Genomic DNA, 17,241 nt, shown 5'->3' with positions numbered 1-17,241 from the left:
CATTTCCTCCTGCAGCCATCTGCGGGTTTTCTATTTCAAAACATATACATTTCACTTCATTTCAACCATTGATAAACAAATTCAGTTATTAGACATGATTTCCCAAAATCCTAAATCTCACTGTAATTGGCTCACGGCCTCTACAGGAAGTCTCCTTAGGCCAAATGAGAAATGGTGTCATGGAGTATGGCTTCTGTGCCAGTACCTGATTTGGCTCTGATGGCTTGCTTAGGTCTGGGTAGGGGTGGGGTGCTCAGAAGAGCTTTGCCAAGGCGCCATGTTGAGGATCAGAGCTTACATTACTCACCTGTCAAGACAACAGATGATATACTGTGTTTGAAAGTCTTTGTGTTTCTTGTCTTGTGAGAGCTTTAGAACTGCATGATTATTAGGTCGTCAGGATTCTGAAGTACGTAGTAATTGTATATGTGCTTCAATAAACTTTTTCTTGTTGCAGCAAAAGAAAAAAGAGAAGGAAAAGAAGAAAAAGGATCGGAGGAAACCGAAAGCAGGGGGAGATGATGATGAAGAAGACAAAGAGATCTCAGAGAGGTTGAAGAAGCTGTCAGTACAGCCCAGTGATGAGGAGGAGGAGTCAGGTAGACCGTGGTCTTCTTCGTTTTATAAATGTTCATCCATTACACAAGTTTTTTATGTGAAGAATGTTCGCTGGGTTTTTTTCAGCAAAGCAGGAAAGTATCTAAAGGCAATACACTTTTTTATTTTGATGCTGTAGAGAATGGTGAGTGATTGGAACCCCTGACAGGTTTTTATTACTGTACGTAAATCTACTGGAGAGATTCACTCCTATTTGTCATGGGGACCTGGAGAGAAATTGAGGAAATATCCAAAACTTTGAGTTGTCGCCAGAACAGGATCTGTGGACACTTGTTTCAATAACAAATGTCTGAGAAGGGATTTATCTCAATTTTTAAATGTTCTCACTTCCTGATGTGTATACAGGACAAGACATGCAGGGAAATCTCTTAAATGGGATGGTAAACCTGACAGGTTTTAACCATTGGCTACTATGCTACTATATCCCTATATCCAAAAACATTGTTTTGACTTTAGCTATACTTTAGAGTAGAAATGAAGGCAAAACTTTTTTTTATATAGTTTTGGATAGAGAAGGTTTTTTTTTTTTTTTTTGCACAATGGGGGGTGTTTTCCCCTTCACTTGTCCAATAGCTACAACAGCTCGTAAGAGGTGGTCAGAAGGGTCACCAGTGTCCCCATCGGAGGATTTCCCATCTGTTCCTGTTCTAATAACAGCCCTAAATAAGTGTGTATGTATATATATATATATATAATTTGTGTGTAGCCCTAAACATAATAAACAATGTATATTACCACTATACATCCCTTTAATAATGACTCTTTTGCAGACCATGCTCCTGCTCCCAGAGGAGGTAAAAGTCGGGTATGTTTGTTATCTTGTGAAATTCTTTTATTGAAGTTTTATGAAATTACTGCAGGAGAAACAGCAATACAGCATTCGTATCAGTAATATTGATACAGTGGCATTTGTGGATGTACATGGAAACAAAACAATGGATATAGGATTGAGATGGTAATAAGAATGTGGTTCATTATGTGACAGATCTTGATGGTTGATCAACATTAAGGTGGCCATACACCTCTACAACCCTCGCAAGACTTTTGTCTTGCGAGGGTTGAAAAGTACTTAAAAAAAACGTACGATCTGCCCATCTTAGACAGGCAGATCGTACTTGCGATGAATGAGGGGCGGGCTTCCGATGACAGCAAACGGGCAGTGTGCGCATGCGCACACCGGCCCGTTCGGCAGTTGTCGAACAAGCAGGCCACTAACCCGCCGAGAATCGTACAATTCCCGGCGGGTTTTCCAGCCTGCTTGTTTGACGGAAGACGTGCGACCGTACAGTAACGGTCGCACGCCTTCCATACACTTTGCGATTCTCGTACGATCGTACAGTGTATGGGCACCTTTAGAGTAGACCTGTGGTGGTGGCTGGGTGCCCACACCCTCCTGCTGACAACGTGCAGAGAACTCAAAGGGTGCATGGGGAGATGAAAACGTAGTGAAAAAGTCCCTTTGTAAACCAGGAGGCGGAGGAGGAACAAGAACAGTGAATTTGTAGACCGTTTAAAAGTAAAGGCGAGTGGGAATGAAGGCCAAAATTTGACGGTGGTGGGGCATACGAGGTGGTACAGAGGTAGGGTATGGCGGTAATATAGCCTGGGTTCAGCAGGAGATAATAAAGTTTATATCTTGTCATTCTCTTGCAGAGTAAAAACATTTTTGCAGCCCTCGGGGATAATGACAGCGAGGAGGAGAATGAAGATGAGGAGGAAGAGCGGACGTCTAAAAAGGATAAAGGCAAAAAAGTGAAGGTGATGTACACTGGGCGCTTCCATCATAGATGTCCTCTATCCTGACAATACACAAAGAGACATGTCACATCAGCAACATTGTAGCAGCTACAAATCTTATGTCTTTGATCTTTAGCTAGCTACAGATGTTTCTTTGTAGATTGCTGCAACGCTTCTACAGCTATATAGCGTTACATTGCTGGTGTGCCATGCTGAAAAGCGGATATTCTGGAAAACCAGAATGGCTGCTGAAGCCGGGGTTTATGTAACTGGCTCTAAAAGGCTGCAAATAGTCATTTTCTTAAAGCTGAACTTTGGGCATGCAGCTAAATACACAGATAGAAACATAACTGCTTTGGCAGGTAAACAGCCGCCATACATATTCCATCTACCCAGTACAGCTGTGTGCCACGCAGCATAACGAGGTGGATGACACCATTTACAATTAAGGAATACACTAGCCATGGCTCATACTCATTGCTGCTCCTTTATGTTTCTTAGGAAGAAGAGAAAAAACAGAATAAGAAAGGAAAGCAAACTGAAAAAGCCAAACCGAAGGTATATTTACTTTTTTCCTTAGTTTTTAATGGTTTATTTTTCTTTTCCTGTCTCACAGTTTGTGTTTTAATTTTTTTTAAAGGCCCCTAGTGAAGATTTGGAAGAAAGCGAAGAGGAGGCATTGAAAGAAAAACCAAAAAGTAAAGTAAGTGTTCCCTATCCCTGCAGGGTAGTTCCAGTGCAGTCAGAGAGGATCAGAAACTAGGAATTATTTCTTAAAATTAAAGTAGTGATAATTTCTGTCCATCAAAATATGACAGTGACTGTCTTTTTTTTTTTTTTTTTTTTTTTTGTCCTGTGCCCGTCTTCCTCAGGGAGCTAGGGGTCTGTCCCTTCCCCTGCAGGGAGATAGAGACTCATCTCCACCCCTAGCCTGCTGACTGGACAGTGAAAGAGCAGCAGCTGACACATGAGGTCATCCCTGTTATAACAGAGTTAATATAGTTTGAATTGCTGCAACATGCAGGACAAAGCAGCAGGTTCATGCTTCCTTTCTTCCCCACCACCCATGTCACAATAATCACCATCTCTTTCCTCCCTTGCTCTTTCGTTCATTTAATGGGAGCGAATAGTGTTGTTCCTCTAAGCTCCAAGTCAGTCTGGCTGCTCCAAGCACCCAGTGCCAGGTCGTGGGAAGAAGTGGAGAGAGTCCTATGCCCTCCATACCTGGAAGTAGCTGGTATGTCTCTTTTGCTCCTGATGGCTGAATGGAGTTGCAGGGGTTTTAACCATTTCCTAATCTAATTATCAATGGCGGAAATAAACCTGTTGGCTTTCGGTATACCTTAAGTGAAGCTGGTACTCTACCCTCCTTAGGCAAGCACGGGGATATGTAAATTAAAAATTTTCCTCACAGCATACGCACTAAGAAGGTCCATGCTGTCGCTACTTCAAATTGGTGCTGCCAAATGGTGCACTAGCCATGGCTCATACTCATCGCTGCTCCTTTATGTTTCTTAGGAAGAGGAGAAAAAACAGAATAAGAAAGGAAAGCAAAATGCAACAGCCAAACCGAAGGTATATTTACTTTTTTCATTCTAGTTTTTAATGGTTTCTTTTTCTTTCTCAGTTTGTGTTTTTATTTATGGTTTTTTTTTTAAAGCCCCCTAGTAAAGATTTAGAAGAAAGCGAAGAAGAGGCACCGAAAGAAAAAACAAAAAGCAAAGTAAGTGTCCGTATCCCTGCAGGGTCGTTCCAGTGCAGTCAGAGGATCAGAAACAAAGAATTATTTCTTAAAATTAAAGTGGTGATTTCTGTCCATCAAAATATGAAAGTGACTGTCTTTTTGTCCTGTGCCCGTCTTCCTCAGGGATCTAGGGGTCTGTCCCTTCCCCTGCAGGGAGATAGAGACTCATCTCCACCCCTAGCCTGCTGACTGGACAGTGAAAGAGCAGCAGCTGACACATGAGGTCATCCCTGTTATAACAGAGTTAATATAGTTTGAATTGCTGCAACATGCAGGACAAAGCAGCAGGTTCATGCTTCCTTTCTTCCCCACCACCCATGTCACAATAATCACCATCTCTTTCCTCCCTTGCTCTTTCGTTCATTTAATGGGAGCGAATAGTGTTGTTCCTCTAAGCTCCAAGTCAGTCTGGCTGCTCCAAGCACCCAGTGCCAGGTCGTGGGAAGAAGTGGAGAGAGTCCTATGCCCTCCATACCTGGAAGTAGCTGGTATGTCTCTTTTGCTCCTGATGGCTGAATGGAGTTGCAGGGGTTTTAACCATTTCCTAATCTAATTATCAATGGCGGAAATAAACCTGTTGGCTTTCGGTATACCTTAAGTGAAGCTGGTACTCTACCCTCCTTAGGCAAGCACGGGGATATGTAAATTAAAAATTTTCCTCACAGCATACGCACTAAGAAGGTCCATGCTGTCGCTACTTCAAATTGGTGCTGCCAAATGGTGCACTAGCCATGGCTCATACTCATCGCTGCTCCTTTATGTTTCTTAGGAAGAGGAGAAAAAACAGAATAAGAAAGGAAAGCAAAATGCAACAGCCAAACCGAAGGTATATTTACTTTTTTCATTCTAGTTTTTAATGGTTTCATTTTCTTTTTCTTTCTCAGTTTGTGTTTTTATTTATGGTTTTTTTTTTAAAGCCCCCTAGTAAAGATTTAGAAGAAAGCGAAGAAGAGGCACCGAAAGAAAAAACAAAAAGCAAAGTAAGTGTCCGTATCCCTGCAGGGTCGTTCCAGTGCAGTCAGAGGATCAGAAACAAAGAATTATTTCTTAAAATTAAAGTGGTGATGATTTCTGTCCATCAAAATATGACAGTGACTGTCTTTTTGTCCTGTGCCCGTCTTCCTCAGGGATCTAGGGGTCTGTCCCTTCCCCTGCAGGGTGACAGACAGGAAAAAAAGCTATCAGTCTGTTCTCCTCCTGCAGGATGACTCAGCCAGAAGGGAGCAATGTGTCTGTCCTCCTCCTGCAGGGTGACACAGAAGGGAGCTAGGGGTCTGTCCCTCCTGCAGGGTGACACAGACAGAAGGGAGCTAGGAGTTCGTCCCTCCTGCTTGGCGACACAGACGGAAGGGAGCTAGGAGTCTGTCCCTCCTCCTGCAGGGTGACACAGAAGGGCTAGGAGTCTGTCCCTCCTCCTGCTTGGTGACACAGACAGAAGGGAGCTATGAGTCTGTCCCTCCTCCTGCAGGGTGACACAGACAGAAGGGAGCTAGGAGTCTGTCCCTCCTCCTGCTTGGTGACACAGACGGAAGGGAGCTATGAGTCTGTCCTCCTGCAGGGTGACACAGGCAGAAGGGAGCTACGAGTCTCTCTTCTACAGGGTGGCACAAAAGGGATTTATGGGTCTGTCTTTGCTTCAGTTGTGCCAGTCTTTCACATTGTGGCCAACCAATAACTTCTTTCATTTACAGAAAGCTCCTCCTAAGGCTCCTGAAGTGGTTGTAGAGGAAGAGAAAAAGCCTAAAAAAAACAACAAAAAAACAAAACCGGCACAGGTAATCCAATTCTGTTTTGGTACATGCAAGAAAACTCTTCACAGAGACTTCCATATGTTGAATTGCATACATTAGATGTTACTTTCTAGAGCAAGCTAATACTGACTACACCCCTGGGGACATTGAGGTAGAAATGTTCAACCTGGCTGTGACGGCCTCTTCTCCAATCAGAGCTTTGCCTTTTTTCCTCTTTGGGCAGCTGTTATGCCACTCGGTTAAAGTACAATTACCATGAATCAATGGGGATCCGATATCTCTTGACATTATTGGAGAAATAGAGATGTTTCGGTGATGGAACTCTCCACCTATATATTTTCTCTTTTATAACACAGAATCAGAACAGATTTGGTGCTCTGGATGATGATGATGACGACGACGATGTATGTAGCACCGGCTCACACCGAGAGGTAAGTCCGAAAAATAAAAAATAACATGCTGCAGGGAAAATAAGTGAATATGTGAGTAGGCCCTAGGTACCAGTGGATGCGAGGATGGTGAAAATATGTCATTCTGGGGTCTGCAGCATAAGTCAATGGAGAAAGTAGTAATTCCAAGGTGGGTGGAGATCCGAAAGTAGGGCACAGTTACAGGGGCCTAGAGTCAACCTGTAAGGATTGAGGTTTGGGTACTGCTATAGCTGATCTATTATTTTAAAGGATCTAGCCCCTGGGCTGTCACCCTCATCCCTGCCTTACTGTCCTGAAACAAATATGCTGGACAGGAGTTAAGAATTGACAGACTTTAATGACGGTGTACTTGTTTCGGGTCATAATTTACTAGGTAGTGATGGTGATCAAGGATGATGATTACAGCCATGGAGCAGAGACGAGGATTACAGCCCTAGAGACTGCGCCTTTTAAAAACCGTATCTGCATTGGCAAACTCCATACGCGTATATTCTCTTAAAGGTGTAGCAGCAGCTGGAGAAGCCTGGGGGGGTGATTCAAGAAAAATGTAATATAGTTTCCGATAGTAGAGCTGTCAGGTCTTTAAATATATCCTATTATAATCGTGTCTTAATTTCTGATGCATTAAATCAGCTGATCTCCTAAACCACAAACCCAGTTTGTTTTTATTTGTTATGGGGATAGGTAGAGATATATTCTTTTTGCCCTCCCCCCGCTGAGGATGCATACTTACAGAGATCCAGCACCTGGGACTTCCGGAGTTGGTTTACAGCTAGTCCTATCACTGCTGGTCGTGCCTGCACAGCCGAGCCCCAAAGACTGTTCTGGGGCTCATGTGCCTCTGTCTCCCAGACCAGGTCAGGGGAGAGGGACAGAAAGAATAAGTGCACATGTTCTTTTAAGCTGAACTCTGGGCAACCTGCTAAATACACAGACGAAATGCATATGAAGGAGCTATTTTACCAGCCACAGGGTTTGCATTTCTTTCCATCCAATCCTGAGATTTACACAACTCTGCCACATAGAGCAATCCTGCTTGTCAAGGCAGAAGGCCTGACATTTCTCTGCTGAATTTAAACAACATTTTCAGGTCTTATCCTTCCCCAGCCTGTGACTGGATGGTGAAAGGGGAAGAAACAGACTGATGAACTCTTCTGTCGCTCTTCTCTATCCTCCTGTCAGCCGATTCTTAGTACATGAGCACTGCAGCGCAACTGAATGTCTCCTAGTGCGGCTTCTTTATCTCCTGCATGAGCTCCTGTGTACAGGGACTGCGGGAGGCCTATACTAAGCCAAATGCAGGAAAAGGCACTGCTTGCAAAAAACAAAATCACATTCAGCTATGTATTAATGAACTCAGAGCTGTGTTCATTTGTGTATCTTTACAAGCTGAAGCTCTGCTTTTATTCTGAACTTCTCAGAAAAGGGAAAGTTTCTTTTCAGATGGATAAGATTTAGCAGAGATTGTTCTCTGGGCATACCTGTCCCCACCATAGCATCATACCCGACCTATGAAGGACAGAAAATAAAGCTTCTACCTGTTTGTATGAACAGGACTTTTTTTCCATTTCCTTCCCCCTGATACAGACCAGCTCCTCTATGACAGGTGGAGCTCAAGCAGGAGCCATATGCAGTAATTACATTTGATATCTTTCACATGTGTAAGTTACTGTTACAGAAATGGTCATTGTGTTTTCTGAAGTTTGATTTCAGTCATTTTAGATGTAAGGATGTCTCATCTAGCTCTTGTTTCTCCATCAGTCTGGCGATGAGGAAGGTGAAGGGAAGACACCAGCTGAAGATCCTTTAGCCAATTTAAGCAAGAAGGAGAAGAAGAGGATAAAGAAACAGGTGAGAGAGATGTTTTTTAATTGTTCTTATATCTTTCATTTAATTGAATGAGCCACTGGTAATTTATCTGGCAGGACTGTGAACCTAACCTCCTACTGCTGTAAAGGATTGACTAAAGGGTCCCTGTTCTTGACCTGGGCACCATCTACCTGGGTAGCTACGATTTAAAGGAGAACCATGGGGTCAGGGCTTTTCCCCATAGTTCTCCTAAGGGTCATGGGAGGACACAAACTAGCGGTCTGCCGTGACCCAAAGCTCAGTATACCGAGACGCCGCAGCCGGGACGGATCCCGACATTACTGTCGATCCACCCAGCTGCGGGATTGACAGCTGGCTCTGCCTATCTAGAGGCAGAGCCAGCTGTGCCCGCCCCCTCCCACGTGCGTTCCGCCAATCAACAGGGGAGGAATCCCTGCACAGAGTGACAGTCACGGCTCTCTGCACGGATAGATCAAGAAGTCAGCGAGCGACGGTATGTGTTCGCTCACTTCCCGATCTACTGAGCTGACCTGTCACAGGTCGGCTCAGATTATGAGGCTGAGTGAAAATCCTCTCCTCGTAATTCTCCTTTTAAAAAAAAAATGTTTTTATAAATGCAGCAACATATGGATACCTTGACAATCCCGGGATAGAGATATAACTTTATTAAACCGGCACATAGTTGAAATTTAAATGACAAAAATTGAACTAAGCCTTTACTGAAACTTCTCACCCTCTTGGCTACCCTATTTCTCACATTTTTTTCCCTCGCCCTGTCATGTGTCTTTTAGCTGGATTATGAGAAACAGGTGGCATCAATGAAAAAGGCAACAGCGGCAGAGAACGACTTCTCCGTCTCACAAGCAGAATTGTCTTCCCGCCAAGCCATGCTGGAAAATGCCTCCGACATCAAGGTAAGTGGGACAATTGTGGCTGACTGGGCTTGCTGGAGCGTATAGTTTGATGCCGAGTTGGGTCTCATGTTTTGCTTGTCTGTTATAAAAGCCCAGTGTTTGTGCCTTCACACGCTTAACTATTTTCTTAGGCCCGGTTCCCACCTGGGCGTTTTTCCGCGCGTTCGTACTCGCGGAAAAACGCTCAAACAGTGAGATGCCATTATTTTCAATGTGCATGGCTCCCATCTGGGCGTTTTTCCGCGAGTGCGAACGTGCGGGAAACCGCCCTACGCCCAAAGAAGTACATGTACTTCTTTGGGGCGTTTTGGTCGGGCATTTCCATTGGGTTTTTGCACCGCGACAAACGCGCATATTCAATACGCCTAGGTTTGAACCCAGCCTTAGTGATCTTTAACACCCTTAAACTTCATGCCTTGGCCCATTTTAATTAAAAACATTGAGCAAATGTAGATCTCCAGCTATATTCAAAATACATTCAAGTACCTGAACTATTAACAAAATTTGTATCTTATTTGTGTATCACTGGGCTGTAGATCTTTAAATCATCTCTGAATTGGTGCTGACACTGTCCTTCCTTCTGGAGGGGGGGCTACTTCTGTTCCCCATGGTCCCTGTGTGTGATGTAAAGTAGCCAATGCTCCAAGCTCGCTCCTGGGATGGACTACAATCTCATGTTTAGTTTACTCATTTGTGTTGAGATTGTAGTCACAGGAGCGAGCTTGGAGTTGTGGCTACTTTACAACACACACAGGGACCATGGGGAACAAAAGTAGCTCCCCTCCAGAAGGAAGGACAGTGTCAGCACCAATTCAGAGATGATTTGAGTCTCTCTCCGCAACTCCAGTGGCTCCTAACGTAAGCCATCATTCCCCCTCCACCCTGGTGCTTCCTCCGTGTAGTGCCATCCCACATTGTATGCATCACAAATCTAGTGTCGGGGTGCTTGTGCACTAAGGTCTCATAAACCTAAACTAGACATACTTGTACTGCAGTAGCAATATCCCATTCAGGTTAATGTGATGTTAGTGTGCAGGCAGCCAGGCACAAGAGTTTAACCGCCTGGGATGTAATCAACCTGGGAGTGATCTGCTTTCGGAGGAGATAAAATCCTACAGCTGGGATGGTTCAGTTTATTGTGGTTAAGGTGACTGTGGAGAGGTTTCTATTATCAATTAAAGGGTTTCTAAACCCTCCGTTTTTTTTTGCATATATCTACTGCTATCAAGCAGTAGATATATGCAAAAAGTTTTGAAAAAAACAAACGCTTTAACAGCAGTTTAAACTTACCCCGTCTTCGCCGCTCGGGCGGCCGCAAAGCATTTTGGGGCGGACACATGCACAGTTCGGATTTTCACCCGGGAGACTAGCAGAGACACAAGGTAAGTCTATGGATGCGTGCACCCGCATGCAGACACTGCGAGATCGGAAGTGACTACAAGGACAGAGGAGTCAGCGCTGGATCGGGGAGCCGCCGCACCGCTGGAGGGACAGATGAAAACATCAGGAAAGAAGAGGAAGACCAGAATAAGAGGCATCTTTTAAGGTAAGTGCTGACATTAACATGGGGGGAGGGGAAAATGTTTTTGCCTTTTTAATGTCACTTTAACTCCTTTAAATACAGCCTACCAGAGCTCTGACATATACATTTTTTCAGACATTTGTAGAATGCAGGACAAAGTTATTGCTATAACATTTGTCTAATGTGCGTTTCTCCCCCCTCTAGCTGGAGAAGTTCAGTATTTCTGCCCATGGAAAGGAGCTTTTTGTGAATGCTGACTTGTTTGTAGTTGCTGGTCGGCGCTACGGTTTGGTTGGCCCTAATGGGTAAGTAATCCATTATGTTCTGTGACTTTTTATGATTCATTGGGATACTTGCTGATGTTTGAGCGGTATATGCCCACTGTGTGGAAGGTGCTTTTTTATTGTTTCTTTTTTTATTCCCTTATTGTTTTTTTTTAAAATAATTTTGCTGATTTTATTTTCTCTTTTTAGCAAAGGCAAAACAACTCTTCTAAAACACATTGCCAACCGTGCCCTAAACATTCCCCCCAACATCGATGTTCTTCTCTGTGAGCAAGGTAGGTAATTTTTTAACATATTGCACATATTTGGGGTGATTCAATAAGACAAATGCAACACGTTTCTGCTGGTGTTTGTTGTCGGAAGCGGTGCGCAGACAAAAAAAATAAACTTTTTCATCCTTGTTACTACTGACACGTACTCCTTATAACTGCTCCTTATTTTCAATACATTAGCTGTGTGACACCATTATTGCAACCGATTCATAAAGAAATACCCCCATATTGGTGATGAAGAATATGGAAGCAAATAAGACCTCTTAATGGAGAACTATGGGGTCAGGGCTTTTCCCCATAATTCTCCTCGGGGTCACGGAAGAACACAAACTAGCGTTCTCCTGTCACCCTAAGCTCAGTATACCGCGAGCTATAGCTCACGGTATACTGAGGCGCCGCAACCGGGACGGATCCCGACATTACTGTTGAGACCCACCCAGCTGCGTGATGGGACAGCTGGCTCTGCCTATCTAGAGGCAGAGCCAGCTGTACACGCTCCATCCCATCCCCCGTCCGTTCTGCCAGTCAGCGCTGGAGGATCGGACAGGGGAGGGGGGAATCCCTGCAGGGAGCCGTGAGTGACAGTCACGGCTCTCTGCAGGGATAGATCGAGAAGTGAGCGAGCGACTGTCGGCTAGAACTATGAGGCTGAGTGAAAATCACTCACCTCATAGTTCTCCTTTAATTGTCAGAGTAGTTTGTTAATTGTGTTGCAACAATTCTGTGACAAAATTTGTCTTTAGGTTCCTCTGGAAGTGATATTTGCTCATTCTCCATTACTCTCCAAATAGCTTCTCTGCCTGTAACACTCTGCCACCCCTCAGGAGAGATGCTATTTGGTGCACTACCCCGAGACCGATCTCTAAGGAATATCTTCAACACTCCTAATGGGATAGTTGAAATTGTACACATTCATTTCTGATGAACCCATCTCCTCTCTACCCGACAGAGGTTACTGCTGATCAAACGCCGGCCGTACAAGCTGTCCTCAAGGCTGACACAAAACGGCTGAAGTTGTTGGAGCAGGAGAAGAAGCTGCAGGCTCGCCTTGAGAAGGGAGATGACAGTGCAGCAGAGAGGCTGGAGAAGGTGAGGACTCGTGAAGGGGCGAGGTTAGTAAATGTCTGGCAGACCGATATCTGAGTGTTTTTGTCTGGTTCTAGGTCTATGAAGAGTTACGAGCCACCGGAGCCGCCTCGGCAGAAGCAAAAGCCCGCAGGATCCTGGCTGGTCTGGGCTTCACTCCAGAGATGCAGGATCGAGAGACGCGGAGGTTCAGTGGAGGCTGGAGGATGAGAGTGTCACTGGCCAGGTATCTGGAGCCATCTTGTTGAATAATACATACATTACACTATTACACTTTATAGCTTTGGGCAGACACAAACAACTTACCCTTGCATTGGGGCAAGCCCTAACGGCAAGGGTTAATTACTCATTTTGTCTAGGGGGCTCAAAGAAAGCTTTATCGCTTACCTGATCCTCAGTCCCATCAACTCCAGCGGTCTAAGGACCACCGTCATCCTCATGTCTTATGCAGGTCCATTGACCTGCATTAGATGTGAGAACCCTGAGGGACATTCCAATGCTGGAGGGGGAGAGAGGCGAGTGCTGATTCCTGCGGAGGATCAGGTGAGTAATACGGCTGTATTTTAGCCCCTTAGGCAAAATGAGCGCTTAACTCTTACAGGGTAGAGGTCGCCCCACTGCAAGGGTACTTGCTTTTTCTTTACCCAGGGTTCTTCTTTAAATGATTTTTGTTTAAATACATGAAGTGGTGACTTGACTTTTATTGTAAGGCACCTATATCATTTAAATGTTGATCCAGTGCTTGGAAGCTGAAAATTATGTACCTTGAGGAATACGTTCTGTATCCCCCCACTGTGGTATATTCCACTCTGCCATACTTTTAATGTTCTGCTGTACTGTATTTATATCCGTGAGCGTGGAATATAAACTGTACACCAGTGAGCACATAGCGGGGCAGTGAATCATTTAGACTTACACATTGCCCTACTCTATACTCATTGCTGTGCAGTTTGTGACACGCTGCAGAATGCTGTACATTGTAGATTCCTCCCTGGCCCACTCTGTATGCTGTGCTGCACAGTCTGCTTTCCACACTGGGGAATGTTCTGCTCTTCATATATTTCACATTTTACTTCCCCTTGTACTGAGTGCTGTATGTTTGTTCTGTACTGAACACTGTTTACTATGATCTGTGCATTATTTGATATGTCTGCCGCTTCACTTTTCTGTATATTCCATGTTCCAGGGCTCTCTTCATGGAACCAACCCTCCTAATGTTGGATGAACCAACCAATCACTTGGACCTCAATGCTGTCATCTGGCTTAACAAGTATGTCTTTACCCTGTGCAGTCACTGTATGGGGATAAGTGACGATGGTTTTCCATACAGCTCTCCATACATAAATGAGACATGATTGCTGCCGTGTGCTTCATATTGTACTATCTCTCCAGTTACCTGCAGAGCTGGAAGAAAACGCTTCTCGTCGTCTCCCACGACCAGGGCTTCCTGGATGACGTGTGTACGGACATAATGCACCTCGATATGCAGAAACTGTATTATTACCGGGGGAACTACAGTGAGTGTTTATTTCCATCCACTTCGCATCTAAATATGCTAAGGGCTTGTTCACACCAAGCGCGTTCCAGGAGCAGAGCAGATCTGTTATAAACCGGATCACAACTGCATCCAATGTATTCCAATGGTATTTTGGGCTCTAGTTCACACCACAGTGTTCAGTTCCAAAGCATGTAAAAAAAAAACTGCGGCAAGCCCTATTTTACCTGCTCTGGAACGCACTGAAAACCCATTTTTAACGGGGGAAAAAATGGCACAGAGCGCATAAACGCTGCAAAAAACGCGGTATAACGCACTGCACTGCGTGTGCAGAAACTCATGCAGATCTGGTCTGCATTTGGTGTGAACAAGCCCTAAAGCTCCAATTCTGCCTCTGCTGCTTTCTTCTGTCTTTACACTCCTCATCCTTTTTGGAAAGACCATATGTGATATCAGTTACCTCTCATAGAGTATGCTAGGTCAGGATGGATGCAGTTTATTGTACAAATAGCCATTTCATTCATACCTGATAGTACAGACAGTGATTCCGGCCCTGTAACTGACAGTTCAGCTCTTATACAGTAAAGGTGTTGTGCCATTTATTCTCCCCTTCATCCTCTCTTGTCCATTCACAAAATCCCTTGTGTACTTTTCACAATACAAGGCATTCTGGGAATGAATGGGGGGCGATCCTCTCATTTTTATCCACCCTTCCCCTCCCCCTGTGTCCATTCACAGAGTGCCTTGTGTTCTGTGAACAGAATACAAGGCGTTTTGTGACTGGATGAGGGCTGAGAAGAGAAGTATATACATGACGAGATCCCTTCACTGTATGAGAGACAGAACTGCTTGCAACATCGCCAGAAGACGTTTGCTGGCAGTAACACGTCATGATCGAAACTATCATTTCTCCGGTAAATAGCAGCCGTCCTGACCTAGCACACTCTTCATTAGAGGTAATTGTATCACTTGTGGTCTTTCCAAAGAAAACTTTATTTTTTTCTCTGGTGTTCCTCTTTAAAGCCTCCTAGTGCGTGTCACTATGACACTAGTGTTTATTGTCCCCTAGTGTGCTGTTAATGGAATATATGGCCAATGGACTCGAGGAGAAGAATGTGAAAGATTTGTAGCCATCAGTAGAGACCTGATTCTTGTGGTATTGTGGAGAAGTGGAGACACCCTAGCTCGGTATCTCACTCTACCCAGAAGAAAAACCTTGGCAGCGCACCGCTTTAATATGTCGCTTTTGTCCTTTTTAGATGCATTCAAGAAGATGTACGTGCAGAAACAGAAGGAGATGCTAAAGCAGTATGAGAAGCAGGAAAAGAAACTGAAGGAGCTGAAGGCAGGAGGGAAATCTTCCAAGCAAGCTGTGAGTAGCTGCAATATCTCAAGAGACTGGTACTCTTTAAGTATTGGTATCCTTGCTGGAGCCAGTGGTTCTCAACCTTTCTAGGGCAGGGACCCCTTGGTAACATTTGCCAAGTTGTGGTGACCCCCAACGGAGCGCTGGACACCAGAATTAGTAAGGTGCTGGACTTGGGACTAAAATAGAAGCACACTCACAAGAATACAAGCCCTCCCCTGCAACCTGCTTGCCTGCTCCGTCTCCATGCAGCCTTCTCAGCCCCAGCACTGCTCAGACGCCTGCCTCCTGCAGAGCTCACATTGTGTGGGAGTCAGGAGGACAGCAGCGGCTGTGAATAGAAAAGCCCTGCGTTACACACTCCTCGGCCACTAGATGTCGCTGCAGCGGCCAGAGTGTGTATAGCGGCACTTTTATAGTCACAGCCGCTGCTGTCCTCCCGCTGACTGACAGTGCTGCGCTAGGAGGAGGCTGAGGAGCCTCTCACCTAGCGCAGCAGAAGTGGATGCTGCGACCCCCCTCAACATGAGTTGCAACCCACAGGTTGAGAACCGCTGCAGAAGACAGACATGTATTAGACAGGCTGCGTACATCCTTATGTGTTCTTGCAGAAAGTTTATATGACCGATTTAAGATGCATTTGTCCAAAGCAAGTGTGAGGCATCGCATGGTTATCGCATGCTTTAGTTTGATGTGTGTGTAATTGAGAGAAACAGTTTGGCTTTTGGGATGAAATTTAGAGACACTGTCACTTTACTTATTAAGGGAGAATTATATTCAAGGCAAATTGACAGGGTCTGTGTAATAAAGTCGCCATCCATTGATACTTGCCTCTCCAGCAATCCCCTGCCACTTCGTTGCCACCACCAAAAAAACGGGTGTAAGCTGATGTCAGTGTAGCCCCAACACATCTGGTATGAATGGGCCTTACGTTTGGTTAGTGGGGGCATAGTACATGAGACATGATTTGCTGGCCCAGCTCTGTAGAGGTGTCAAGTCTTCTGTTTTCACGAACATAGAGGTAATTTCTCTGTCCTGGCTTCAGTGACCGGACAGGCTGCTTGTCAACTTTTCACACTTTTTCTGCTTGGTCCTGCAGGAGAAGCAGACGAAGGAGGCTCTGACACGGAAGCAGCAGAAGGGTCAGAAGAAAAAAACTGACGACGAATCCCATGATCCAGCCGAGCTGCTGAAGAGACCGAGGGAGTATACGGTGAAATTCACCTTCCCAAATCCTCCTTTACTAAGCCCTCCTATCCTGGGTCTATATGGTGAGTGTGCTTGGATCTGCTCGCACCTATCTGTCTGGCCTCCACAGGGTGCAGTCATGATTAACCCGGTTTGTTTGTTTTCTTTATTTTCAGTTGTCGAATTTGGCTATTCAGGACAGAAGCTTTTGTTTAAGAACCTGGACTTTGGCATAGACATGGAGTCTAGAAGTGAGTTTGAACACACACAAAAGGCGGATCCAAATGATTAGACCCTAATGATATTGCAGCACTAGTTTGAGTCTGGTGGCCCCCTGTGTGATGTGATTAGATGGTGTGGCGTCAAAGGTGGCCTGGGGCCTAACAGGCGTGTGTGTGGGGTGGAGAACAATGCTTGACAGCCATGGATGAGAAGTGGTTTGCGGTCTCTCTGTGAGAGATGCTTAAGGCTTATTCACACGGGTACATGTGTCTCTACCGGGGGCCGTGTTTATGTGCCTGAGCAGGCACGTAGCCAGATGCCCGGCTCTGAAAGCAGACCGCATCTAGAGCTGTGCTTCCTTCCCTGTACGGTTATTAACACAGATGTAAATGAAGATCCGTGGAGTTGCAGCAGGTCATTGATTTTACCAGGGGGGTGCACAGGACACCTATGTCTCCCTGGGCACATGTATGGACCTGTGTGAGGGTGCACAGGACACCTATGTCTCCCTGGGCACATGTATGGACCTGTGTGAACGAGCCCTTAGACGCTGAGCCTTAGCAAATCTGTCACACACCAGCCACAGACTACCACAGTGTGTTCGGTCTCAAATCTTAAAGTGAATGTTTACAAGTGGAACTTATGTCACTTTTTATTAACTTATTCTTCCTATTTTCATTATCTTATAATGAAAATAGTATATTGTATATTACTGTATATTACCTGAGAAGCGGTAATATACAGGGGTACAAGTACTCCTAAAAAAAGAGATGATGGGGGG

At 44.9% G+C, this 17,241-nt stretch overlaps 1 protein-coding gene across 1 annotated transcript in view; it reads left to right on the top strand.

Moving 5' to 3' along the window:
* The window catches only part of ABCF1 (ATP binding cassette subfamily F member 1), a 28,174-nt gene that overhangs the window by 5,610 nt on the left and 5,323 nt on the right, over positions 1-17,241 (top strand). Inside the window, exons 4-25 of the mRNA XM_018560624.1 lie at positions 458-599; positions 1,389-1,423; positions 2,272-2,376; positions 2,857-2,913; positions 2,996-3,058; positions 3,874-3,930; positions 4,016-4,078; positions 4,869-4,925; positions 5,017-5,079; positions 5,791-5,874; positions 6,213-6,281; positions 8,043-8,132; positions 8,903-9,025; positions 10,752-10,852; positions 11,021-11,106; positions 12,053-12,192; positions 12,267-12,415; positions 13,376-13,459; positions 13,582-13,706; positions 14,944-15,056; positions 16,150-16,321; positions 16,415-16,489. Coding sequence (XP_018416126.1) covers positions 458-599; positions 1,389-1,423; positions 2,272-2,376; positions 2,857-2,913; positions 2,996-3,058; positions 3,874-3,930; positions 4,016-4,078; positions 4,869-4,925; positions 5,017-5,079; positions 5,791-5,874; positions 6,213-6,281; positions 8,043-8,132; positions 8,903-9,025; positions 10,752-10,852; positions 11,021-11,106; positions 12,053-12,192; positions 12,267-12,415; positions 13,376-13,459; positions 13,582-13,706; positions 14,944-15,056; positions 16,150-16,321; positions 16,415-16,489 — 2,053 coding nt within the window. The remainder of the gene's footprint in view (positions 1-457; positions 600-1,388; positions 1,424-2,271; positions 2,377-2,856; positions 2,914-2,995; positions 3,059-3,873; positions 3,931-4,015; positions 4,079-4,868; positions 4,926-5,016; positions 5,080-5,790; positions 5,875-6,212; positions 6,282-8,042; positions 8,133-8,902; positions 9,026-10,751; positions 10,853-11,020; positions 11,107-12,052; positions 12,193-12,266; positions 12,416-13,375; positions 13,460-13,581; positions 13,707-14,943; positions 15,057-16,149; positions 16,322-16,414; positions 16,490-17,241) is intronic.

Source organism: Nanorana parkeri, unplaced genomic scaffold (assembly GCF_000935625.1).
Source record: "Nanorana parkeri isolate BGI_ZX_2015 unplaced genomic scaffold, ASM93562v1 scaffold470, whole genome shotgun sequence".
Lineage (NCBI taxonomy): Eukaryota > Metazoa > Chordata > Amphibia > Anura > Dicroglossidae > Nanorana > Nanorana parkeri.
This window is presented reverse-complemented; position numbering and strand designations above follow the sequence as displayed.